General features: G+C 42.8%; 1 protein-coding gene across 6 annotated transcripts in view; it reads left to right on the top strand.

Annotated features, from left to right (window-relative positions):
* Positions 1-26,300, top strand: part of LOC147008565 (serine/threonine-protein kinase DCLK1-like) — a 157,677-nt gene that overhangs the window by 128,183 nt on the left and 3,194 nt on the right. For 4 of the 6 annotated variants that reach the window (XM_085864456.1, XM_085864455.1, XM_085864459.1 and 1 more), the window contains 8 exons: positions 3,996-4,053; positions 4,608-4,727; positions 4,843-4,989; positions 5,386-5,519; positions 7,622-7,699; positions 7,790-7,889; positions 17,505-17,585; positions 20,666-20,776. In XM_085864456.1, coding sequence (XP_085720582.1) covers positions 3,996-4,053; positions 4,608-4,727; positions 4,843-4,989; positions 5,386-5,519; positions 7,622-7,699; positions 7,790-7,889; positions 17,505-17,585; positions 20,666-20,776 — 829 coding nt within the window. Of the gene's footprint in view, positions 1-3,995; positions 4,054-4,607; positions 4,728-4,842; positions 4,990-5,385; positions 5,520-7,621; positions 7,700-7,789; positions 7,890-17,504; positions 17,586-20,665; positions 20,777-25,646; positions 25,666-26,300 lie in introns of all 6 variants that reach the window. The other 2 variants (XM_085864460.1, XM_085864457.1) reach the window with 2 other exon arrangements.

Here is a 26,300-nt window from a genome sequence, read left to right as displayed (position 1 = left end):
TTCTGAAACGACTTGCCATCTATTCCTGGAAAGCAAACACAACCGAAGGCAATCTCAGCTCATTCGACAACGCCCCATGACAAGTGTGTGTCCACTCTCAGGAGAGCCAGAAAACGACATCTGTTCAACCTCAAGAATGAGCTTTCAAACTAGTCTCCCTCCTGTAATACCTGATGGTGCCTTGCTAAGTCTGTCTCTTGTGTATGTTCCCCTTTCATCCCTTCCTTCTCTTTAAATGACATCATCGCCGACTGCTCGTGAGAAGGCTGAATGCTTCAATTTTGTGTTTTCTTCCAAATCCTGTGTCCCCAACCCATCACTCGTTGTATCCACACTACCGAGTATCACCCAACTGCTCCAGGACTGTGTCTTTTACACATGGGAAGGTGGAGAAGTTTCTGGCAACCCTCGACTCTGACTCTGCAAGTGAACCAGAGGGCATCAGCTCATTTCCTAAAAAAACCTTCTCTGCTGATCTTGCATATCCTCTCTCTGCCTTTTTCACCCTGTCATTTAACCAAGGTTATCTTCCATCTGCTTAGAAATTTGCCAACATCACTGCATTGCATAAAAAGGTACAAAAAACAGATCCCGTTAACTGCAGACCTATCAGCTTACTTGCAATCATCAGCAAGGTCATGGAATCGATCCCAGTTGATATGAAATCCTTCCTTTCCTCCAACGGCCTCATCTCAGATCACCAATTGGGATTCAGGCCAAGTCATTCTACCATGGATATGCTGCTCTGACTCTTCCAACAATGAATGGAGGCCCTCGATATCAGACATGACATCAGGGCTGTCTCTCTAGGCATATCTCGAGCTTTTGATAGTCTGGCATGCTGCCTTCATCGCCAAACTCTGGCTATGACATCCAAAGCCAATTCCACACATGGCTTACTGACTTCCTCGACTCTCATAGCCAACGTGTGGCTGGTAGCGGAATCCTTTCATCTCCTCTCCTTAAGGCTGGAGTGCCCCACGGCAGTGTTCTTGGCCCAGAAAAACTTCTGATCTTCATTTATGATCACGCTGATGCTCTGGAAAATCCCCTTAATCAATTTGCTGATGACTCGACCCTCTCATCCTTCAGGTAGGCAGGCAGAAGCCTCTTCCCTCTCTTCAGACCATGACAAAATCACAAGCTGGTCAAACACTTGGAATATATTGATATGGCACCAGGGTTCAGGGGCTACCGCAGTGGGGGTGGGGAGGGTGTTCCTCGGACTTGTCTCTCCGACCTCCGGCCCTGAGGCTACCAGCCACAGATAACGATGTGGTCTGATGGGCTGTGGATGTTATGCAGCCGTATCCGCTTCACTTATAATTACCGGCCTAGCAGGGTTACGTTCTGCTATTACATGTTACCTTTGCGTTGGCATGGCAACCTAACTAGGGACTACTCCCTCAACACCCACCCAGCTCAACTATTGGCTATCTCACATCTTGAATCAGTGGGATGGAATGTCCCGGCTATCGTTAACGTACACATTTTGCCAGACCAACGAAGGAAAGGGCAGGAGTGAAGCAGATGGAAAATGCACAACTATTATTTATTTAAGAAGCAATGATGAAAAGCACATTATTTACAGCTCTTTGTTCACCAAGCAAGCAATCATTAAAACCAGTGCTGTATCGATAAGCAGGCAAACGACACAACAGAAAAGATTTATCCCGAACATGTATTCTTTGACAATCTTAATACACAAAGACTTGGGCCCATTAAATCGTGGGAAGGTAGACAAGGAAGTTTTAAGGTGGATGAAAAGAACGGAGCATAGGGTTGACTCCCACTCTAACCTCACATGATGCAACAGGATTGTGCTGGTTCAAATATATGGGGGAGGGAGGATGGGAAAGATTGGTGGTGGTGTGGAGTGATGGGATGTGCAGCTGCATTTCTGAGGTAGCCAGAGCAAGTAGGCAAATTCTCTCGGGTCACAGACAAACACATTTTTGTTCTGTGCATCCGCGAGAGCATCTCAAACAGGCAAATTCTTCTTTGAGGAATCTGGTAAACCAAGCTGTTAGGCAAGCAGCTCCGTTTTCTCCAGAGCAAAGTTCACAGGAAAGACAGCTGCCGCTGCGCACACAGGCCAAGTAGCTCCGTCATGCACCAAGCCATATTATGGGCTTTTTAATGTTGCGCACAGTGCAAGCTTTCAGGTGACTACAGTCACATCCACTTTCTGGGCTTTTTTTTTTTTTAAACTGCTCACAAGACATGGCTCTTTGGAGACTACAGTCCCACCCACACTCCAGACTACCAGGACATGGCTTTTTTGTGAGTCCAGTCTTGTGGGAGCCTCTCTCCCATTGGTGCTGATCCGGTGGGGGCGGGCACACGATGCAGCTTGTGGAAAATCCCACTGTCCCTGAGGGAGCCTTGAATGCAGCCCTCACCCCCATCTCTCGCTCATGAAAGATTCGGAGAGCGCCCCAGCCCCTCCCTGCGTGAAAACGTTCCATTTGACAATGCCCACTGTATCGTGCATGCGAGATGTTGTGCTTTACTGCATATGGGAAATGCATTGCACTTTATTTCGTACTTGAGAGGCATTGTCCTGCATGACAAATGTGGAAGTGCAGGGAAGGAAGAATGGAGGAAGGGAAAGTAATTTGGTGCTGGTCTGGAGGATTAATCGTTTATGGTGAGCGATGGGTAGTTGGTGGTAAATCATGAAACAATGAGTGGATTTGAGTGGTGAGGAAGACAGACACACACTGAAGGATGAGAACAAATCTGCGGGGTTGAAAGAAAGATTGACGGGATGAAAGAGGGGTTATTGAATTGAGGTTTGGTGAAGGGGATAGTTAATGGATTGAGGAGAGCAGAGAGGGATTGTTGGAACGGACCGAGGGTGGATTGAGAGAGATTGAAGGTAGCAGGGAGGGGGAGGGGAGGAAGACGTCACACCGGGGATACACAAACTAACCTCAACGCAAAATCCCCCCAAACCCTCAGACAAGGGGCAAAGGTCTACCTTGCACAAAAACTAATGAAATAACTCTTTCTCGGGACATCCGATGTGTACATGAATACCTTCCTCCAGGGTGCATTTCCAAAACCATCACAATATCGTTCAATCCAGACGATTCTTTCTCTCTTTCTTTCTTTCTTCCCTCCCCCCCCCCCCCCGAAAGGACCGTCTGGCAAACCCTCCCATCTACTTTCTGAACAATCCTCTTGAGAAAGTTCAGTCATTTAAACTCTTCAGTCTCACCATCAACCATGATCTTTCTTGGGCAAACCATATTTCAAAGTTGGCCTCCAAAGCGAGTCGCCGACTGGGCATCTTGCATCATACAAAGTCCTTCCTTGGCACACCTGAACTCCGATCCACCTAAAAGGCTTTCATCTGCAGCTTCATGGAACACTTCACTCCCCTCTGGGCTGACACCCCTGCCGCATACCTTGCTCAGCTTGATGCTGTGGAAACCAAGGCCTTCAAGTTTATTGGAATCTCTCGCATTGAATCTGAGTCACTGGGCCTGTCACTTCACCACCACAGACAGGTTGGTGGTCTCTGTCTTCCACTGCCGATTCAGGTCTTGCACACTCTGCTCTTTCAGTGCTCCCCCCACTCCACCCCAGATTTCTGCAGGGCACACACGGTCCACCATCAACCCTCTTCTGATGAAACTCCCAAAATCCAGCACCACTGCTCACCTCCATTCATTCATTTCTTTTTTTCCTGACAGTGGAACCAACTTCCACATTCTCTTCCATCTCATTTTTCCCTCCAAGTCTTCAAGACGGCTGTTCTGTTGCTTCCTGATCCATTCAGTGTTCTCGGATTATACAAAAATCCAGATACGAGCCTTGACTCAAAATACAAAAATATTAACTGGCTGGCCAGGCCTGGCAATGAATGGAGCACTTCATTGTTATTGGACTTTTTTTTTTTGTAAGGATGTAGGAGAGATGACATTCGATGATGAATGGTTCCCAGACCTAATGTGATGTTCAAACTTTTATCTTTGTTTCTATTACAGGTCATCCAGCCAAGAATATGCACTGAAGATCATTGATAAAGCCAAATGCAAGGGCAAGGTAATTTCAATGAGCTTCTCATTAATTCCCCTTATAAAGAGCTCGGCTATGGCCGATTCAACAACGATCGACTTTAAAGATGCTTGTGTCTTTCCAAATATTGTGCCAATTAAAATTAATTGGTGTGCCAAATTTGGTGGTTGTTTTCATGTCGCGACAGCAGTGTGACGGTTTAATTGTTTTGAGGCCATTCTGGCTCTACACCCAATGAACGGAAGACCTTTGTGTCAAATTCAGCTGCATATGGGCTTGGAATCCTTTTCGTAACATCATTGTACTGCATTGACTATTCTCACTCTTGGATTGAATTGTATTATGTTGTCCTTTAACCTTTCTCAGATAAAAGCTGGATGTACTACTCTACAAAGTAACAAGTCATTGATTGGTCTATTGACCAGTGTGGCCCAAGGGTATACAAACATTTATGACTGCATGAATTGTATAAAATGTTGGCAGAGTTTGAGCACACTCTTTGACCAATCTTCACTTCCCTAATTTGACTTTTTTTTTTTCTATTCCTGTTTGTTCCAATCTTCTTGATCCTCTGTGACCAGGAGCACATGATTGAAAACGAGGTGTCAATCTTGCGTAGAGTAAAGCATCCTAATATCGTGCTGCTTCTCGAAGAGCTTGATACACCAGGAGAACTCTATTTGGTCATGGAGCTCGTCAGGGTGAGACTTGAACACAAACGCCATGTTGCGTTGTTGCTTGAACTGAATTGCAGAAGATGACTGGGATCTCCAGAAGCCTTTGTTCTAGATTTTGAATTTCATTCTCTATTCCCAGGGTGGCGACCTTTTCGATGCCATTACCTCCTCCACCAAGTACACAGAGCGTGATGCCAGCGGAATGCTGCACAACCTTGCGAGTGCCATCAGCTACTTGCATGGTTTGCGCATTGTTCATCGAGACATCAAGCCTGAGAATCTGTTGGTGAGGTCACTGGACTGGAGTGCACATCATCGGTCGTCTTCGGTGTGGGGAATTATTGATCTCTAATTTTGACATTTCTTCTGTAAGTTTGAATCATTTGTTTGTTGGAAGAAAGCAGAGAACTTTGAGGATTGTGTGACTCTCTGATTGGAGAAACATCTCAACAGGGTGGAGGCAGCAGGTAGACTTCAAAAAAGATGCTGGGAATGAGAAACCAAAAAATCGAAGTTCATATTAGCCATAAATTGAAATTTCGTATGATCAAAAATATCTGGATGGATTTTATCATGAGAATTTACAAGTAAGAGTCGAATACCTTGTTATCGCCAGAATTAATTTTCTATACTGAGTAAATCATCAATGTCACAGTATGTACCATACTGCCTGTGTCACCAGGTCTGTGAATATGAAGATTGCAGCAAGTCCTTGAAGTTAGGGGACTTTGGACTGGCGACTGTGGTGGAAGGCCCACTGTACACTGTGTGCGGAACTCCAACATATGTGGCTCCTGAGATCATCTCAGAGAATGGGTATGCGTTCGTCACATTTTCGAAAATGGAGATCTCCATCATGAAGGAATATTTCGTAGATATTGGTGGTCTGACACTTAAAGGCTGAAATGAGCAAGCACCATTCAATTTAACATAATTACCTTATTTGATTATCTCAGTAGCAGGTTGTACGAAATGCCACTCGCTTCACACCTGTGTAAATTAAATACAAGTGGAAATACAAATAAATGACTTCCTCCATTCACGTTGTCAGTATTTAGCTCTCACCGCAATCCTTTAATCTCCTCTCAAAGATTATAAAGTGCCCCCAGGCAGCATCTTGGGCCCAGTCCTCTTCCTTGTATACATTCATGATCTCATTGTTGCTCAAGAAACCCTCTTTTCCTATTTGCAGATGATTACACATGCTAGATGAGATAGCATCCCACCAACAGGCGAGCAGCAGCTGCTTTCCTCTGCTAACTTTGAAAAGGGTCAGATGAAGGTTTGACACCTGAAACATGTCATTCAGTCTCATTAAATCTCACATTATCAACTCGTCTCACTGGGAAGATCATATCATGAACCCACTGATTAGTTTCCATGATCAATCGATGGAAGACGTTCTGTCTCTTAAACTCCTCTGCCTCACCAAAAGTTACAACCTATCCTGATAAGACCATATATCAAAGCCTCAAAAACCAGCCATAGAGCCTGGGCATCCTCTACTGTATCAAGTCGTTCCTTGAGAAATGTTAACTTCTCAGCCAACAAAGCCTTTATCCACAGCTCTTTTGGGTACTACTCTTGCCCAATGGGTTGGTGCCCCTGCGAGGTGCCCCCTCTTTTTCCTAGGTGTTGTGGAAGGCAATGCCCTCAATATAATTTGCATCTCCCACAAATAAGCAGAAATACTAGACCTGCGGCTCTTCTATCACAGACAGGTTAGTGGCATCTGTTTTTTTACTGCCTCTCTTCTGGTTTTGCTCTCGCTCTCTCTCGCGCTCTCTCTCTCTCTCTCGCTCTCTTTCACCCACTACATCCTTCTTTCCACATCCCTTCAGGATGCATGCAAAATTCCAATAACTCCTCTGGGCTTGCAGGATAGCCTGGAGATATGCACACTCACCTGTGGGTTGCCGAGCTTGGCTTCGAATCTTGGCTCGGCTGTAAACTGTCATCCTGGTGTTTCACAGGCAGGGCGAGTCATCAATGTGTGTGCTGTTCCTCAGATGGACGTTAAACTGGGTGCCCCGTCTGCCAGCATTATATGTTAGACATTAATAATCCCATGGTGTCCTTTGGGAAAGGGTAGGTGAGCTATTTCTGGCACCCTGGCCAAATACCAAATTCCTGCTCTGACCTGCAGAGGGGAACTGTATTATCAGCATTGTCACACCCCTGCGAGAATTGTTGCGAACCAGCAGCCACGTACTGCATAGAAATGACATCAACAAGTAACTCCTCTCTGACAAAACGCCAAAATGCAGATTTAAAAAAAATTATTTTGAATGCAGCTTGTAGCTGCTGGTTGCATCATTGCTGGGAGTGCAGCTGTGCCACTGATGCAGTGCCCCCTGTTCCCAGTAAGCTGGTACTCATTTTGCCGACCTCGGAAAGATGACAGGCTGAGTCAACCTACCTGGTGTTATTTAACGACACGACGGGCTCAAATTCAAGATCTTAAGCCAGTCACCTTCACCATGAAGCCAAAAACCAGACTTAAAATGCAGGTAGATTATTCATCTCCACTGTTTTGTTCCTCTTTCTCCAACTTGTGGGACAGCTTTTGTGAATCGGTTGAATCCCACTCTTCACTCCAGGACATCAAGTTGGCTGTATACCACCACATCAAATCGTCAATTTTTTTTCTGTCTCTTGATCTTTATTAACCCCATTAACCCCATTAACCCCCTCCCCAACCACTCTTCTTACTAGCATGTAACTCTGCTACCTTTCCTGACCTCCTCTCTCTCCTTTTCTTGTCCATCTATTTTCCTGCTTGTTACATCTGCCTTTTATGCCATCACCCTCCTGGTAGTCGGTGCATTGCCTTTGTTTCATGTGTCACCTCTCTCTTCTATGACCTTAGATTTTGTTTACAAATATTGTTTGCATTAACTTCCTTTATATTTTCACAGATATGGTCTGAAAGTGGATGTGTGGGCAGCTGGAGTGATTGCCTATATTTTGCTCTGTGGATTTCCACCCTTCCGCATGTCAGTATTTCACGACTGCACCACATACACATTTTTGCCTTGAGATGTATGAGCTGTTATGGTAATGGTATCATATCTTTGTACTGCCAGCAGAGAGAGCAACGACCAAGAGGCCTTGTTCGACCAGATCCTTGTGGGGCAGGTGGACTTCCCATCAGCATATTGGGATAATATTTCCAGCTCAGCGAAGGCATGACTTAATTTTTTTTAAATGTATATATATATATAAATATATATATATATATATATATATACATACATACATACATACATACATACATACATACATACATACATACATACAGTATAAACTAGAACGGCACTCGGTAGAGCGCATACCTCCACCAGGCTGAACAGGTTACGTTTTGTATCCCACTTGTTTTCGGTATGCAGTCTATGGCTGCTGGTTGCTTCATTTTCTAGAAGCATGGCTGTGCCGCTGATTCAGTGCCCCTGCTGCTAGTAAGCTGGTACTCATTTTACCGACCTCGAGAGGATGACAGGCTGAGTCAATCCACCTGGTGTTATATCAACGACATAACAGGGGCTCAAACTCAAGACCTTCAAATCTTAAGCCAGCCACCTTAACCATTAAGCCAACACCTGGCTTAACGGTCAAGGTGTATCCCACTGATAAGCTGGATCTGCATCCAGACCTGAACCAAAATCTAATTGGCTTGTTCTTGTCATTGATCCAACTCATCCACCAAGTTTTGTCATAATCGGTTCACAACATTTTGACATATCATGCTATATATAGTTTTTGGTCCGATCTCTCAATTGTGAAGAATCGCTTAAAACAAGGACAAATGTGTCCAAGAGCCGCGTCCTAAAGGCAATAACAACAACAACTTCCGATATTTCGTCACGTGCCTTGATGGAGCCAATAGCGAGACCCGTCATGGAGGCTCCTGTTCATGACGAGAAAATCGTGTATTTACGAAATTACAACACATTAAATGGAATAATCTTTGAATAGTAACGTGAACTTTTTGAAACTTTAAAGCAAACGTCCGAATATATTTAAAAGTTCATGATAGATGCTCTCAAAAGGCACCATCAATGCGAGAATGTGTACAGGTGTTTAGTATTTACGGAGATCCCGATCCTGTATATAAAAGAGCCGAGTCCTAAAGGTTTTGTCTTCACAAGAAGAAGAAGAAGAAGAAGAAGAACAATGCGGAGCTCTCTTAGAGCCAGTGTTCGCTACGCGAGACGCGGCTAAAAATAATGTAGTTTCCGGATCTGGATCTTCATCAAAATGTAATAGATTCATCCTTGTCACACACCCAACCTGTCCACCAAATTTTGGCTGAATCTGTTCACAACTTTTTTGAGATATCCTGCTCACAGACAGACAGACAGACAAAGAAACATAGACAGGGGTGAAAACACAACTTCGGTCCACCTTCCATGACGGAGGTAATAAAAAGTGTATCAAAGACCTTTCATGTAGAATACAACAGCAAAGGAACAAAGGAAATCACAGGAGTGCCAGATATGCCTTACAGTGTGGAAATGAAAGTTGATGGTTTAAAATGGTGTGTTCGAAACTCAGCTTGTCATGTTGCTGATAAAGTTTTTTACGCCTCTGCTGATGAAGTCGCCGGAGGCATTATGTTATTGGGTCATCCGTCCATCCTAATTTTCTCTGCTTTCTCTGCAGCCGCTTGTCCGATTGACACGAACTTTTCACCAGAGGTGCGACTACTCGTGTAGAATGTTTTAATGAGAATTATGATGTCATAGGTCACGTGGTGTGGCAACCACCTTGGGAAAAAGGAAAAGCTTTGAACTTTGTATCGCTGATATTGCTTATTGGGGAAAAAAGAGAAACTTGGCACCTTTCAAGTACTCCCCATGGGAAATAAGTATGTTTTTTTTTGATGATATCACAGGTGGTTTCGTTATGACGTCATAATTGCATCTGTCGAATGCTTTATCTGATCGGTATGAAAATTGAGGGTCATCTCGGGCTAAATTGTTTGGTGGGGGGGGGGGAATTGATGATGTCATCAGTCATGTAGTTCAGAAGCCTTTTTTTTAACATAAAAACCTTCAAACACTTCTCTGAAATGGCTGAACAGATCGAGGTGAAACTTTACAGGTATGGTCGCCGATCCATGAGGAACAAAAAGTTATCCACCTATGATGTCATAGGTCACATGGTTTGGCAGCTATGATTTTTTGAAGAATAAACCTTTTAAAATTTTCTTCTCCAGAACGGCTTGACAGATCAAGGGGAATCTTCACCCACGTGTTCCCCTAGTCTTGGGGAAACCAGGATGTTGATGAATAATTAATATGTCACATGGTCTGACAGCCATTTTGGATTGAACAAGAATCTTTAAAAAAATTACTTCTCTTGAACCGCTTTATCAGTCGACGTGAAACTTCACAGTTACGATCTAGTAGTCATGGGAATGTTTGTTTTAAATTTCAGATGCATGATCTGGCAGCCAGAATTATTTAATATTTTAAATCTGGGTTCAGGGATTTAAATCAAACTTGGTACAAGTATGTATAATGATATAATAACGTGGGCGGAGGCTTTTCTGTCGATGCCGCAATGTGGAAAGGTGCCCTTCTAGTTGTTTTTTTTAAAACTTGTGTCATACTTATCATTGTATGTGTTTCCATTCCACCATGTTTGTAGTAATGCGGTGCATGTCTCCTTGTGGTGCATTTGCGAGTTCTTGGAGGATTTCTTCACTTTAAAATCTGGTGCAAAAGACAGAAACCACATTGCATTGATACGTGTTGATTGGTCATTGTATACCATAGACATAGAGCATCCTCGGATCTGTGTTCCAGATGACATTTGGGGTGGTCAATCATATTCCACATGCCAATGGGATTCCGACATTGATCCGACAAACGATGGTTCTCCAGTTTGCGAGCATGTTTCTGTGCACTGCTTCATGCCCCTACACTAATAATTTAGACCCAATACCCAATTGTTGTCCCGTAGTTACAGAGACTCCTTACCAACGTGTCTCAACTATTTTGTGGTTTAAAGTGAATCGATCCATTTGGACCATTCTCTGCGCAGAGCGTTGGTGACGCTTAAGCAGTCTTCTTGGCTATTGGGCACAATCCTGGACAGGTCGCCACTCCGACGCAGTATACCAGCATGCTGGCGCTCACTTTGCCGACCTTAGAAGGATGACAGGCAGAGTCAACCCCACCTGGTATTAATTCAACAGCCAAGTGGGATTTGAACTCAGGATCCTAGGATCCCAAGCCCACCACCCTTACCATTAAGCCAACACCAGGCATAAAGTATATGACCAGTGGTGTTTATCCCTTGACCCAATATGTCTCTCTAAACACTTAAACAAAACTACTCATATGGTTTGGTAGCCTTTTAAACCATAACAACATAATTTTGAATCGGAGTACAAAATATTATTGAATGATTATTATTGTCATGTGTGGGAATACAAGTTGAGTCGTGATCTTCACTCTTGTTAACATGGATTGAATTTTAAAATCATTTTACGTTGTGAAGTGTTTGGAACTTTTTCTTTTCTTTTTTTTTTTAATGGAATTTTTTTCTTTTCTTCACATTTTTTTTTTGCCAAACTTTTGCTATCCACTCAACTAAATTCTTCTCAGGGTCTTATTCGATTGGTCCAGCTTACAACGCCTGTTAATAATGAGTGCGGTAACATTTATGATCATGTTGGTGCTCGGTAATTCCTGAGTAAGAGTTAAACTAAGTGCACATCTTCTTTTTTGTGGAAAACACGAAGTTGAAATGTAGATGCCTATTTTTTCCGTAAACATGGCGGCTGCTTCAGTAGATCTTTATGCCATTATTGCCTGAGCTGTTATCATCGTCATTGTTATCATGAGGTGAATAATCCATGAAGATTTTTTATCAAGATCAGATGTGTTTTTCCACAGTTATGGCCAAAAAAAAAACTATGTTCTTGAAACTTGGTTTCGAATGTGCTAATACGCCCTTCAACACATTCTCTGGTGTTATTATCACCCTCGAGTTGTATTAATCGGTGAAAATTAGATGTGCCAAAGGTATCCAGCAAAATAGTTACCTCCACCGCCGAAGGTGGACGGAGGTTATGCATTCATCCACGTTTGTCTGTCAGTCTGTTTGTTTGTCTGTGAGCAGGATATCTCAGAAAGTTATGGACGGAATTTGGTGGAGGGGTGTTGGATGTGTGATGAAGAAAAATTGATTCGATTTTAGTGACGATCCAGATGCAGATACTAGAATTCTTTAAGTAATTCTAGGTCATTGAGAGATGGGACCAAGCATGATATATAGCACAGTATTTCAAAAAGTTGTTCACAGATTATGACAAAACTTGGATGAGTTGACTTGGTGACGAGAACAAGCTGATTAGAGTTTGGTTAAAGTCCGGATGCAAGCACACACATTGATGCCTCGTCCTGCCTGTGATACACCAGGATGACAGCTTGTAGCTGGGCAGAGATTCAAACCCAGGCTAGACATCTCGGAGGTGAGTGTGGGTAACTCGAGGCCATCCTGCCAGCCCAACACGTAGTTAGACCCCCACTGACATTACGAGGAATTTCAAAGGATCGATGAGCTGTTGTGTGATTTAAAATTTATCTATTTATTTTATTTTTGCAGGAAGGTTGTGTTAAGGATCTTTTATATCTGCCAGTCACAAAATGAGTTTTCAATGAAAAGAATCTGGAAGGTCAGGAAATACGGACAGATTATTTTCTTCTCTTCTGCAGACCGAAAGGTAATGACTTGGTGCATATCATAAAATAGTCGTAAGTACATGTGTTGTGTTATTGTCGAGTTATTATCTCCGACACCGAAGGTAGACGGAGGTTATGTTTTCACCCCTGTTTGTCTGTTTGTCTGTCTGTGAGCACGATGTCTCAAAAAGTTACGGACGGATTTGGACGAAGCTTGGTGTACAGGTCGAGTGTGTGACGAGGGTGAACTGATTCAATTTTGGTGAAAATCCAGATCTGGATACCAGAATTTTTTTTGAAGTGATTCTTCATCATTGAGAGATAGGTTAGGGCCAAAATCTATGTACAGTGCCTATAGAAAGTCCACACCCCCTTTCAAAATTTTCACCTTTTGTTGCCTTATAGCCTGGAATTAAATTGCATTAAAACAGACTTTTCCCACCTTTTATTTGCACATCGTAACCCACAACTTCCAAGTGAAAAACAAATTCTACAAATTTCAGAAAATTAATTAAAAACACAAAACGAGAATATCTTGGATTGGATAAGTGTCCACCCTCCTTATAATAGTAATTGTAAATTATCTCAGGTGTAACCAATCACCTTCAAAATCGCACACCAAGTTAATTAGCCTCCACTTGTGTGAAATTGTTGTGATTCTGATTATTTCAGAAAAGAATCAACTGTTCCTGTAGGTTTCCTCCACTGGGTAGCACATTTTAAAAATAAATTTGTATACACTGTCGAGGCTCGTACGAGAACTTACACACAGAAACGCACAACAAGGGGAGCAGGAGACGAGAGGGGTGGGAGAGGGAAGGAAAAAAACAACAGTGGGGAACAGAGACGTGAGGAGATCTGTGGGGTACACAGGGTAAACAAGATGGACACTACAGGGATTTTCAGGAAGGAAAGCAGGGAATTTGAAGGAGTTGGGTTTGGGGTGGATTAATGGGGGTAGAAAAGATCGAGGTTTTGGATGGGGGAAGATAAGAGATGGTGGTGAACAGCTGTTTTGAAGACTTGGAGGGAAGAGTGGGATTGAAGAGAGTATGGGAGTTTGTTCCAAAGGTGGGGGAAAAAAGAGCAATGAAAGGGTGAAGGTGAGCAGTGATTCGTGATTTTGGTAGTTTTACAAGAAGGGGGTTGCTGGCGGACCGTGAGCACCCTGTGGAAATATGTGGGGGGGGGGACGTATCTTAGACAGAGCAGTGGGGGGGGGGGGACGCGAGGCCAGAGATGTCCTTGGATGCCATAGGAAGAGAGTTTGGTGAGCAGGGCAGGGTGCCAGACCATGTCAAAGGCACGCGATATATCGAGGCAGATGGCTCTGATTTCATGTCTGGCATTGAGGATCTCCATCCATTGTTGGGAGAGCAGAAGCAGCATATCCAGGGTCGTGGTACCTGGTCTGAATCCAAAAAAGACTTAATTTCACAGCAAAGACTCAACCATGAGCACCAAGGAGCTTTCAAAAATCCTCCGGGATAAAGCTGTGAAAAGGCACAGATCAGGGGATGGGTATAAGATGTTTCAAAGGCCTTGAATATCCCTTGGAGCACAGTCAAGACAATCATTAAGAAGTGGAAGACATACAGTTACCACCAAGACCCTACCTAGATCAGGCCTTCACTCCAAGCTGGATGACCAATCAAGGAGACTGATCAGAGAGGCCAACAAGATGCCAATGGCAACTTTGAAAGACCTTGCAGGCCTTTATGGCAAAGACTGGTCACTGTGTGCATATGACAACAACATCCCAAGTACTCTAAAAGTCTGGCCTGCATAGTAGGGTGGCAAGAAGGAAGCCATTACTCACAAAAGCTCACCTTGAATCCCATTTGAGGTGTGCAAAAAACCACTCCGGAGATTCTGAAGCCATGTTGCAAAAAGTTTTGTGGTCTGATGAAACGAAAATGGAACTTTTTGGCCGAAATGCAAAATGTTACATTTGGCACAAACCCAACACAGCACATCACTCAAAGAACACCATCCCTACTGTGAAGCATGGTGCTGGCAGCACCATGTTATGGGGATGTTTCTCATCAGCAGGGACTGGGGAACTTGTCAGCAAAGAAGGGAAAATGGATGAAGCAAAATACAGAAAAATCCGAGATGAAAACCTGCTGCCCTCTGCAAGAAAGCTGAAATATGGACAGAAGTTCACCTTTCAGCATGACGATGACCCAAAGCACACCATATCTTTGCTGGAGTGGCGAAGGAACAAAAAGATAAATGTCCTTGAGTGGCCCACAGTCAGAGCCCCGGCCTAAATCCAATTGAAAATCTGTGGCATGACTTGAAGATTTCTGTCCATCACCGCTCCCCATGCAACTTAATCGAGCTTGAACAGTTTTGTGCAGAAAAATGGGCAAATATTTCCCAAACAAGGTGTGCAAATTTGGTAGAGACCTATCCCAACTGTCAAAGGTGCTTCCACCAAGTATTAACTCAGGGGTGTGGACACTTATCCAACCAAGATATTTTAGTTTTGTATTATTAATTACTTTTCCGAAATTTGTAGAATTTGTTTTTCACTTGGAAGTTATGGGTTACAACGTGTAAATAACGGTTGAAAAAGTCTGATTTAATGCAATTTAATTCCAGGTCGGTCGATCTTTTCATCTTCATCTTCAGTGCTGGTCGATCATTTAGACATTCAGCCTTAAACAATGTGATCAAAAGTGCCCTTCATGGGGCATGGATACCATCTGTCCTGAAACCCCTTGGTTTAGACCTTGGCGAAAACACCCGCCCGGATGGCTTGACCAATGTCGCACACAAGAATGTGAAAAGCCGAACCTGGCATTGCACTTACGTCGACGCTTTCGCCAAATCGCACGTCGACATTACAGCCTTGCCGGCTGGTGCAGCCGCCACTGATGTGAAATTTCTGAAACTCAATAAATTCGGCGGCCTCAGCCAAATTTACTTATTCAAACCAATTGCCATCGAAACAACCGGAGTGTATGGCTGATCTTCGTCCAACATCATTAGTGATATCGGTAGAAGGCTCGTTGCATCCACTGGCGATGTAAGGCAACTGGTCTGGTTCAGTGGTTCTCGCGTACCAGTGGTTCCCTGGTTATCATATCAAGCCGCTACCAGGTGAGCATCCTGGGGGCATTGCCCCATGTTTATTTTTAGCTCACCTGGAACATAGTTCCAGGGAGCTTATGGGATAGCGCATTGTCTGTCTGTCCGTCCGTCCGTCCGTTCACAAATACTTGCAACTTCTTCTCTGAAACTACACATACGATTTCGATGAAACTTTACCACAACCTTCCCCATCTGGATGTACCAAAAACGTGTATGTTCCAAATTTTGTTCATGGCATTAAAAAAAAAATCGGGCCCTAAAGTGATCTTTGGGGGTTGCCCCCCAAAATAGGTATTTGCTTTCTTCTTTAAAACTACACATGCAATTCCAATGAAACTTAACCACAACTTTCATCACCCGTGATGTACCGAAGTTTGTTCACTATTTTAAAAATATTTGGGGTCGAATCGGATTTCCGACGGGGAGGGCGGGGAGATTGCCTTCCAAAATAGTTATTTGCTAAAACATTGGTACATTTTACTGATTTCATCCTCCGTTGATTTCCTCCTCAGTATCATTATTCTACCAGCTGAGCACCCAGGGGTATCGTCCCTATTTTTTTTCATTTTCTGGTCCTAATGATACACACATACAGTTTCGGCTATTCCTAAAATACAATATAATTGAATGGTTTCCCGACCACATGGATCATCAGCTGGGTACTGTTCTTCCTCGAGGTTTCGATCTTTTCAGCCCAGAACCTCTCCAAACGGTGGATCCACATCAGTAGATCCACAACCTCAGTTTCATCCAGGCAGTCAGCCAACCCATCAATGCAACATCACTAATCAGACTCTACTCACTGGAGGATTAATGTATAATCACATCGTTACAATACATTAAATTTATATGACAATACATTAAATCATGCACATCTTACCTTAAATATAACATGTCCACCAACAAGCATGACCACCCCACTCACCTCTGGATCAAACTGTTATTCAAATATTCAAACGGTAATTTATAAACTTTTTTTTTTTCAACATGCTTCCTTGTCTCCTCGTAACCACTGAAATGGGTTTAAATGGTTTACATTTTTTTTTTTTTTTACGTCCACCACCCAAGGTGGATGGATGTGATGTTTTCACCCCTGTCTGTCTGTCTGTCTGTCTGTCAGTCTGCAAAACCTAAGATTTTTCAAATATATTGGTCAGTCGATTTTTTTTTCTGTCTGTCTGTCTGTCTGTTTGTCAATTGCCTACAGATCACAATTCGAAACTGATCATCATGAAACTTTACCAAGTTGCAGAGATAGTCTCAACTGAGAAGCCTATTGATTTTGAAAGATCTTCAGGTCATCTTCCGGTCGAATTTCTAAAATCGTAATTTTTCATCCGATTGACTTGAAAGTTGAACACGATTTGCATATTGCATCACTGAATTTGGAAACCAACTATTTTGGAGGTCAAAAGGTCAAAGGTCAATTCAAGGTCAAACTTCTAAAATCCTCAATTTCAATCTGAAAAATAATCAATTTTCATCCGATTGACCTGAGCTTTGATTAAGATTGTCAATTTTAATCTTAATGAAATAGACAATTTTGATGTATCCATGGCAACCTTTGGAGAGGGGGTGGATTTTGCAAGTATCGTGCTCTGCATGACGTCTTTTTCTTGTTTGTTTGTTTGTGAAGCAAATATCTCAAAAAGTTATGGACGGATTTGGACAAAACTTGGTGAATGAGTTTGTTTGGGACAAGAGCAAGCCGATTAACTTTTAGTTCAGGTCCGAATCCAGATCCGGCCTATCATTGGGATACAAAACGTAAACTGTTCAACCTGACGGAGGTATGCGCTCTACTGAGTGCCCTTCTAGTTGACCTTGTAACCTGTTGCTAGTGAAGTGCTACTGATGTTGACGCCACCATCTCGGTCACTCCATAAAATGCAGCCCCAAGAGATGATTTGGAATGATAATTATGTCGGCTGAGGCTTTTGAAAAGTTTTGATGAATGTTGTCAGTATGGCATTGAGTGGTGATGATCTTGTCTCTTTTCTGCTGACAGGAACTCATCAGTTGCATGCTTCAGGTGGATGTTGAAAAGAGATACACAGCCCAGCAGGTCCTGGCCCATCCATGGGTGGCGGTAAGTTCCCTTGTTTTGCAATATTATTTTCCATTTCCGCAGCTACTGCACTCTCGTTACACTGTACCAAAAATATTTAACAGATTCAAGGAAATCTGGTTTCTTATCAAGTTCTTGTGAAAAGCTGCGGTTTTCAATCCTGAACTGAGGCGTCTCATGCCTCGTTTCAAAGGATAGCACCAAAGGTAGCAGACTTTCATTTGAGGTTAAACGTAGTTGCTAATCCCAGCCCAGAACGAGCAGTCTGTGTTGGAGGCATAAGATAAAAGAATAAAACGGTTTAAGTTATCCTCCTTGGAAAAAAAAAACAACTTGCCGAAGCCTCGAGGAAGGGCACGTCCCGAAACATTAGCACGTCTATAAGTGTTTCACTGTAGATAAACTAAAACTGTTTTATTATTTTGTCTTTCATTTGATGCGTCTCGTCTTGGTTAGATTGTGGATCCGACGATAAACTTTTGGACTTTTTTTGCTTCACAGGCAGGATATTGCATCAACGAAAGTGCCGTCCCTCAGGTGGATCATGATGTTCAGCTGTGGTCACCTCTCCTAGTATTAGCTGCTGGGCATTAAATATCCAATGCTGCCTTTTGCAAAATGTCTGTGATTGCCGCCGACGCTCTGGACAGGTTCCTATTTCACCTTCGGGTTGTGTTTTATTCATGAGGGCACGTGGCTTTCTTAGCTCTGTGAGATCCTGTCTAACACTGAAGTTTACCCCCCCCCCCCCAGACCTTTCTAACTTGTCATTTGTTCTAACTTGTCATTTGTTCCCAGTACTGTGCTGTTACTATTGTGAATCCATTTCCTTGTCTTCTTGTCCCCACTTGCTTGGTTCTGTTGTATCAATTTCACATGTGTGTTGGTATCGGCCTTGGCTCGGCCATATGCTCCTGTGTCTTCAGCCATGCATGTTCTTTCTGTCGATACATTTCCTCTCAACTTGGCTTCCTCCCCACAAACTCGTCTTTATCTTCCCTTATCCATTCTTAAACTCAAAACTTCACAAAAACATGTGAATATTTTCAAATCAACTCCTCTCCCACTCTCTCCCCCTATCCCCTCCACAAACCTCCGCACACTTACAGTATTCATCTCTCATTCTTCATTTTCACTCCTTTCTCCACTTTTTTTTTCATCATCTTTCTTGCTTTTAATACTCAAAAATTATTTCTTTACTACTCCTTTTTTTTTTAACTTGCAACAATTTTTTTCTTATGCTCAAAACTTATTTTCAATGATGTTTTTTTTAATTTTTCATCATCTTCCTATCCTTTCCAAATGCCGTTCTCCCACATAGCATCATCTTCTTCCTACATCTCCCTGTTTCCTTCCCTGTTTACTCACAAACTCACATCCTCAGTCTTGTCGCGATCATGCAGCACTACTTTTTCATGCTGTTAATCAATCTTCTGTCCACCCTGGTTGTGATATCTGTCTTTGGCTGAACTTAGGATTCAGAGAAATAGCCCATTGTGAAGCAAGTGTGGGCTCATGGCCGTTAATCCGTTCACGTTTACATCCCCCACATCATCTTCCCGAACACACATGCCGCCACCCCAACTTCTCTTTCACCTTTCTCTTTTCCATCCCTCTCTCTCTCTTATACCCATCATCTCACACATCTCCTCGCTCTCCCCCAGCCACAAACCTGCCACTTCCCCTCTTCTCTCTCCCCATCCACATGCCGAAGGCCTTCTGCGACTTTTCCTTTTGTCTGACCGAATCTATAAACTTTCCAACTTGTATTTCTGCAACTGGTACATCCCCTTGAACCTTACAATGACGAACTTTTCATCTCACTTCTCCGATATTCTCCTCTGCTCTTCTTGGGTTCTCTGACCATTTTCTTGTCAAAGCTCATATCATCTCTCCATCTATCGTTAAAGAGCGAATCTAACGTGGCAGAATCTGGCTGTTAAACAGACCAAACTGGCAGGTAATGCAATCGACCCTCTGATAAGATTCAGGCACTATCTCCCGAGCACCTGATATTGATTCCACTTGGGAATAATTCCGCAAAAGCCGAGTCTCTCAGGTACAAGTTTATCCCATCACCTCTGTGGCTATATCCTATCCTTCTTTCCAGCCCTGGTACGCTAAATCCTGTGGCTAGGTGATTACAGTCGAGCAGCTTGCTTTCTCAATGTAGAAGGCTCACCAGACTGTAGGCATCTTTAGTTCTCTCTGTAAGGTTCATAAGTGTGTGTTCTTGCTTAGACAACCAGAAAATGTCATCTTGCTAATCTCAGAGCTGAAGTCCACAACCTGTCTTTTTCCCCAAAGTTCTTATGACATCTTATCCAGTCCATCTCTGATGTATGCCCTCCTCATGTCTCCATCTCCTTGCTCATCTAAAATGGCCTCATTTCAGACTTCTTGAAATGAGACAGAATGGTTAACTCTGTTGTGTTTGCTTCCAAATCTCATGTACCCAACCTTTCCGGCCTGCTCTGTCCCCAACTTGCTGATCATACTCGCTGCCTACTTGAAACTAGAGAAGGTAAACAAAGTGCTGTCCAGTCTAGACTCTTCATTGGTGATGGACCCAGATCGCATTTTTGTGCTGATGTTTTAAAATCCTTCTCTGCTGCTCCTGTTTCTCTTTTGTCTGCATATGATATTTGTCTGCATATTTGTCCAGCCTAGACATATGATAAGTAAGTTGGGGGAAAGAGCAGGCTGGAAAGGTTGGGTACACTGTTGATAAAATCCATTGTTTAAAGTGTCTGCCGATGCAGGCTGATATTTCATGAAGTTTAGTATTCCAATGTTTAAAGATGCTCTGCCATGAGGCGAGGACAATGTGATGTGCAGCCAGCATACCCATGTTTGAATTGCGATGGAGTGAAGCAGAAATATTTCTCAACCCGACGTTGATACGGTTGTCCCAGGCAGGAGGTGAAATGAATGGTGCCACCTTGCCGAGTGCTGGTTATGCAATGCACCAATTGTGTGATCCACATGTGCTTGGTGTGTCATTATGGAGTCGGTGAATTCTATCAGTTTCCTTTTGGGTTTCAGATGAAACGGTATCATGGCCGGTTATGATTGAACCAAGTCACGTTTTCTCATTCTAGGATGATGTTGCTCTGGATCAGGACATGAAGCTCTCGGTGAAGGGCAAAATCGAGAAACATTTCAACTCCAAGGGAAGTCACGTCACAGCGGCGGGGATTGCTGTCATTGCTGTAAGTTCCTGCCGCAGGCTTGATACAATTTACCTCCTAACAGACATAAGTTTGCACATTGCCCTTGCAGGCTGGACATTGGGAATGGAAAGAATGTGAAGTTTAGATTGTTTGAAATGTAGACGTGGGATTGTGATGAATCTGGAGTCGAAACGATACCGCAATCAGTTTTACGGTGGGTGCGACAAGATGGCAAAATATATAAAGAAAATTATCTTGAAAATGAGGATACCGTACATTGCGGTGTCAAAAATTATTCACCATCTTACAAAAATTTACAATCGCTCCAAATTTGTGTACATTTTGGGAACATGCAAAGAAAAGTTCACATTTGATACGGACTTTATTTTCAAACGGTGGAGCAATCGATATCGATAAACAAAAAGTTTTTTGGAGGGAATTTGTTTGTATCCTGTTGGTAACCATTAATCATAATCATGTGTTCCCTGTATGTGATGAAAATCAAGACGGCAACAACTCGGATTGCAAATAAGAGTGGAATTTCTGGTTCGCAAAACCATGAAGCCTGTTGGTATTTACACGAGATTGGTTGTATGGTAGAGTGATGATTCCCTTTTTAGAACATCCATACTTAAGAGTGCTCTGGGAGTAAGATTCTTTTGAAGAAAGCTGCGTTGTCATTGTTGTTGTTGTAGCAGCCTTAGCCTCACATGGTTGTGAAGCCGATAGAACTAAGGTGTCTCCCAACATCAACCGGTCGCTTCCAGATATTTTTTGTGGAAGTAATGTGAAAGGATTGTCTGTATTATTGAGTGAAGATAGGGCATGTGGAGATTTAAGTGGGCTGTGGTGTGTGGCGCAGTGTTGCAGTGTGGGCATAGTGGCTTTTCTGCGAAATGTATCCTGTGTAAATAGCATTGGAGTGATGGGTGGTGACCACAACCACAGTCTGGCAAGGTGCACTATCATTTCTCGAGACAGAGTTGAGTGTGTTGTGTATGTAGGGAGGAGAGGTGTTTATGATGTTGCTTGGAAGGTAGTATTGGCTTGAGGTCTTCAGGAGTCTTTTAGGTTATTTATTTATTTTGGATAGAGGTATTATGGGGAGGAGAAGGGATGTTGTTGAACATGTGTGAGTGTTGGTGAGTTGTGGAATCCTTTTTTGATCTCTGAGTTAAGGGGAGGAGGGGAAAGTGGTTTAGCATATAGTTGCAGGGATGTAAAGGATCGTGTGATGTCAAGAAAAACTGTACCTCGCACGTCTCGGTGATCTTGTTTTTAGACCATCTGTGCAGCAGAGCAGTGATGCATCTGGTAGTGGTGGTGGTGTCTTGAAGAAACAGATTAAGTAGGGTTGGGGAGGCTACGGAGCCCCGATATCCTCCATTTTGGAGCGTTCTGCTGCTTGATCGGGAGTCTAAGTATTTGACGTGAACTTGGTGACCAGATGAAAGTGCGGTTTCGATTTAAATCGTTGAGCGGCAGCCTATTAATTATATTATATTATAACCGCACTAGAAATCGAAGTGTCAACATCACCGTCATACCGAAGGAAAAAAAAAACCAGGGAGTCTGGAACACTGACACTAACCATTACCTCAATGTGTTTCGACTTATGAGTAACTTACAAGTAACTTTTGTCGACGTGTGCCAACAATCGCATATCGTGCGTACAACTTATTCCCATCGCATTGGAACGTGTGAGGCATACGGCAAGTACGTCGTAAAATTTTTAACACGTTTAAAATTTCAAGACTTACTCCACTTACTACGACGTATCATAGCGTACTTTAGCGTTCTATTCACGTATACCAAACTTACCCATACCGTATTCGACGTGCGCCAGCGTTTTCGACGCATTTTTCAGAGGTCGGCATACGCTGGCAAGATCGCCAAGGTGTGACTGCGATGTTGACAATTCCATTTCTCCGGCGGTTATGATTTGAATCATTGTGCGGCAGCCTTTTAATAGGCTACGCCACGTGATCGTCGGCTATACGTGCAGCGCGCGATGCATAAGTTAGACTATCGTTGGGCATATGTTGTGAATGCCGACAACAGGCTAAGCATTCGTTGGTATAAGTTATCTATAAGACAACGAAACGTTCTGTGTCCGTTACTAATATGTTATGCATATGACCAACTCGTTATGAATACGTCCGAATCTTTAAAAAAAAACATCAAAAGTTCAGCGTAAGCCAGCGTTTTACATACATTTTGATACGTTGCCATTGCTGGCTAAAACGTCAAGGTGTGACTGGGCCTTTAGACAACAATGAGCATTAAACCACCATTTAGGTTTTTTTCCTTTTTTCCCCCCTGCCAATTTCCGAGCTGTATCTTGGAGCCGGCTGGGACTTTCGGAATGAAATTTTGCATCAGTAATGGGAATAAAAAGTTTGTCGGGCTGACAATTATTTTTGACCTTGACCTAATTTTCAAGGTCATGACCTAATTATAGACAATTTCGTTTTTTTTTAACCATAACTGGATGGGTTTGTCTGATCAGAATGAAATTGCCCTCGCTAGATAGCCTTGAGTAAGACACATTTATGCTTAATTTTAATCATATTCATTTGGGTTAAAGGTCAAGGTCAAATGGCGGTCTGAAAAACAACAAACAAACAAAAAAACCCCCATTTTTTGTCATTGCTCGATTTTGCCAATGGGGAATCTCGAAGACCATTTGGCCTTCCAAGATGTTGTCGTATCATAATAGTGCACCTGCACTGAAGTTGAGCAACTGATATATGATTAGTGTCCTTGACCTAATTAACAAAATTAGTATCATGACCTAATTAACAAAAAAACACCTTTTTGATCATTTTCATGATGTTGAGTTTTATGGATAGATTGTAGATGATGGGGGCACATTTTCTTTAACTTGCACTCTTTCTCTGAATGTTGAAGGTCAAGGTCATATGGCGGTCCAAAAATAATATCGCCATCACTGAACCGCGGGTGCCGGGGGAGGGCTACCCTTGGCGATTGCTTTGTGATTGCAGATATCTCGTCGTTTGAACTTCAAAAGGGGTGAAGGGAGCTAAAGTTTTGGTGGTCGATTTGATTTTCTTCAAGGTTTTCGTGATTCTTCTGTTTATTGAGGATATTGGTCTCTGACTTATGACTGCATAATGATTGATTTAGTTTATTCGCTTGCTCTTTATTGCTTGGAATTGCACCATCAGGGTTGGGTAGTTTTTAGTGGGAAGGTGGAGGCTATTTTTGGATGTGTGAATCATAGTACGTGTGTGTGTCTGTGTCTGTTTGTGACTTGTATACACTCCTAAACTGCAGGATGGAATGAGTTGAATGCAAAAACGTGGGTCATTCCACGCCAACTCGACCAGCAAAGGGAATTTTGTTGACCAACCCTTCCAGATTTTGTGAGAAAAATTCACCTGGGGGTTTTCGGGCACACTGAGTTTTAAAATGCCAGTAGTTCTTATTTATTTATTTATTTCCCCCTTTGACCTGTGTGACCTGGCAAAGGTCAACCTAAAGTGAAAAAGTAGCCTTGACAACAAAAATCACCCTTGGCTTAAATTGGATACTACCGTCATGTGTAGCACCTCGTTTGACTTGTAATGAATATGGCTTTCGAGAAACAAATATCAGAATCACCTGACTCACTTTTGGCAAGTTGTCAGACCAGGTCACAGGTCGAAGGGGAGATTTTTTTTTTTTTTTTTTTTTTTTTTGAGTATGAATACCATTTTTGAGCTCGGTGGACTTGAAAACTCACAGGTGATTTTAATTTTAATTTTTTCCTTGTGACATCTTAGACGGTCAGGCAACGACTGGTTGAGTTGGTATGGAATTACCAAAGTGCTTTACTGACCCCTGCCAGAGGGGGGAGGTATTACCCCGTGAGGAGCGGTTATTTCTCATGTTGGTTGTTATTGTTCTCCAACATATTTTTATTGTTTGTTTTGGGGTCCTTATGTATTTACGGACCTTTCCCAGTTTTATTACTTTTAAATATTTATCAGGTTGGTGATAGTATTGATAAGTGTGTGGATGCTATCGGCATCTGCTGATGTTTGGGGGTTACTCTGTCTTAGTGAATTCCTGTTTTTAATGACTTAGTTGAAATTGGAGTTGAAATTTTTTTTTGGTGTCAACTCGGGATATACTGTAGGTATATGTTTATTAGCTCTGCCACTGAAGGTGGACCGAGGTAATGTTTTCACCCCTGTTTGTTTGTTTGTCTGTCTGTTTGTCTGTCTGTGTGTCTGAGCAGGATATTCCAAAAAGCTATGGACGGATTCGGATTAAACTTGTTGGACAGTTTGAGCATGTGACGAGGACTAATTCATTATATTTTTGTGAAGATCTGGATCCAGATCCGAGAATTTTATTTTTATTTTTAAGGTAATCCTTCATACTTGAGAGATAGGGCCAAACACGATATAAAGCACGATATTTCAAAAAGTTTTGGATAAGTTATGACAAATCGTGGTGGATGAGTTGGGTTGGTGACAAAAAAAAGTTGGGTTGGTTGGTATTTCAAAACGTATCGAGCAAGAAGACAAAAGCTCGGAAACCCTTGTCGGTAATCATGTTGGAAACGATGCGTCATGAACACGGACAGGCATTCGTGGAATAGTTGCACAAACATGATCGTGCTTGGCAGTCACAATAAGCTCTGCCCTCAGTTGCATTCAGCAAAGCCAAAGCGTTTGCTGCCATTTTGCTTTTACAATAATACATTTCTGTGAAATGCCAGCAAAGTGCAACCCTTCTTATAGCCCTCAAGTTTGTTCTTATCAGGATTGAATCATGGGGCAGGCCATGATAGGTGATGGTTTTCATGTCTGTCCCTATCCCTATCCCGATCCCTGGCACCTCGATGCCTTACATCCCCATGGCACCCTCGCTTCTCTGCACGGTTTGCCTTCCTCTTTAGCTTCCTGAACCAAACAATGGTACGTACCACTCTACGTTCGACTTGCCCCAGCCTCTCCTGGTCCGAGTGTAGCAAATGTAGCCTCTCAACGGCCAACATATGGGAAAGGGAGTGTTAACGCGAGCTGCATCTTCACTTTGCGGAGTCAGTCAGTACTCCTTGAGCGTGAAGAAACATTTCCTTTGGTTCTTATAAATCCATTCTCTAATGGTGTCTCAATGCTGTTATGACTGAATGATCCACTAAACCAGCTTGTCTGACGTACTTTGTTTGTCGGACTCCCTTTCCCGCAATGTTTGCTGCTGAAGTAGAGTGCGGTACCTGCATGAGGTTATTGAACTACATTTTCCTCCCTCCCCTCTTTCTTTCTTCCTTCCTTCCATTTTCTTCATGCGTTTTCTTTCTTTTTCTACCTTCAACATCTGATCTGCTTCCATGAAAATGAAATGTGCATACCACCGGTGAATCGATCGATTCGGGGTGGAATTTTTTTTGGGCGGAGTTTTGCTGAATATCTGGCTATTTCACAACTGTTCTGTTCAATATAAACTTCTTTACATCATATTTGCCTCGATGTGAGAAATTTTTTTTTTGCTCCTTCCTCCGTTTTCATGTTGCATTGTTTAATCGCACACGCATCCATGTTTTCTCTCT

Source organism: Eptatretus burgeri, chromosome 18 (genome assembly GCF_056783735.1).
Source record: "Eptatretus burgeri isolate ZD-2024b chromosome 18, Ebu_testis_v1, whole genome shotgun sequence".
Classification (NCBI taxonomy): Eukaryota; Metazoa; Chordata; class Myxini; order Myxiniformes; family Myxinidae; genus Eptatretus; species Eptatretus burgeri.
Note: the sequence above shows the minus strand (reverse complement) of the source record. Positions and strands in the feature narration are given on the sequence as shown.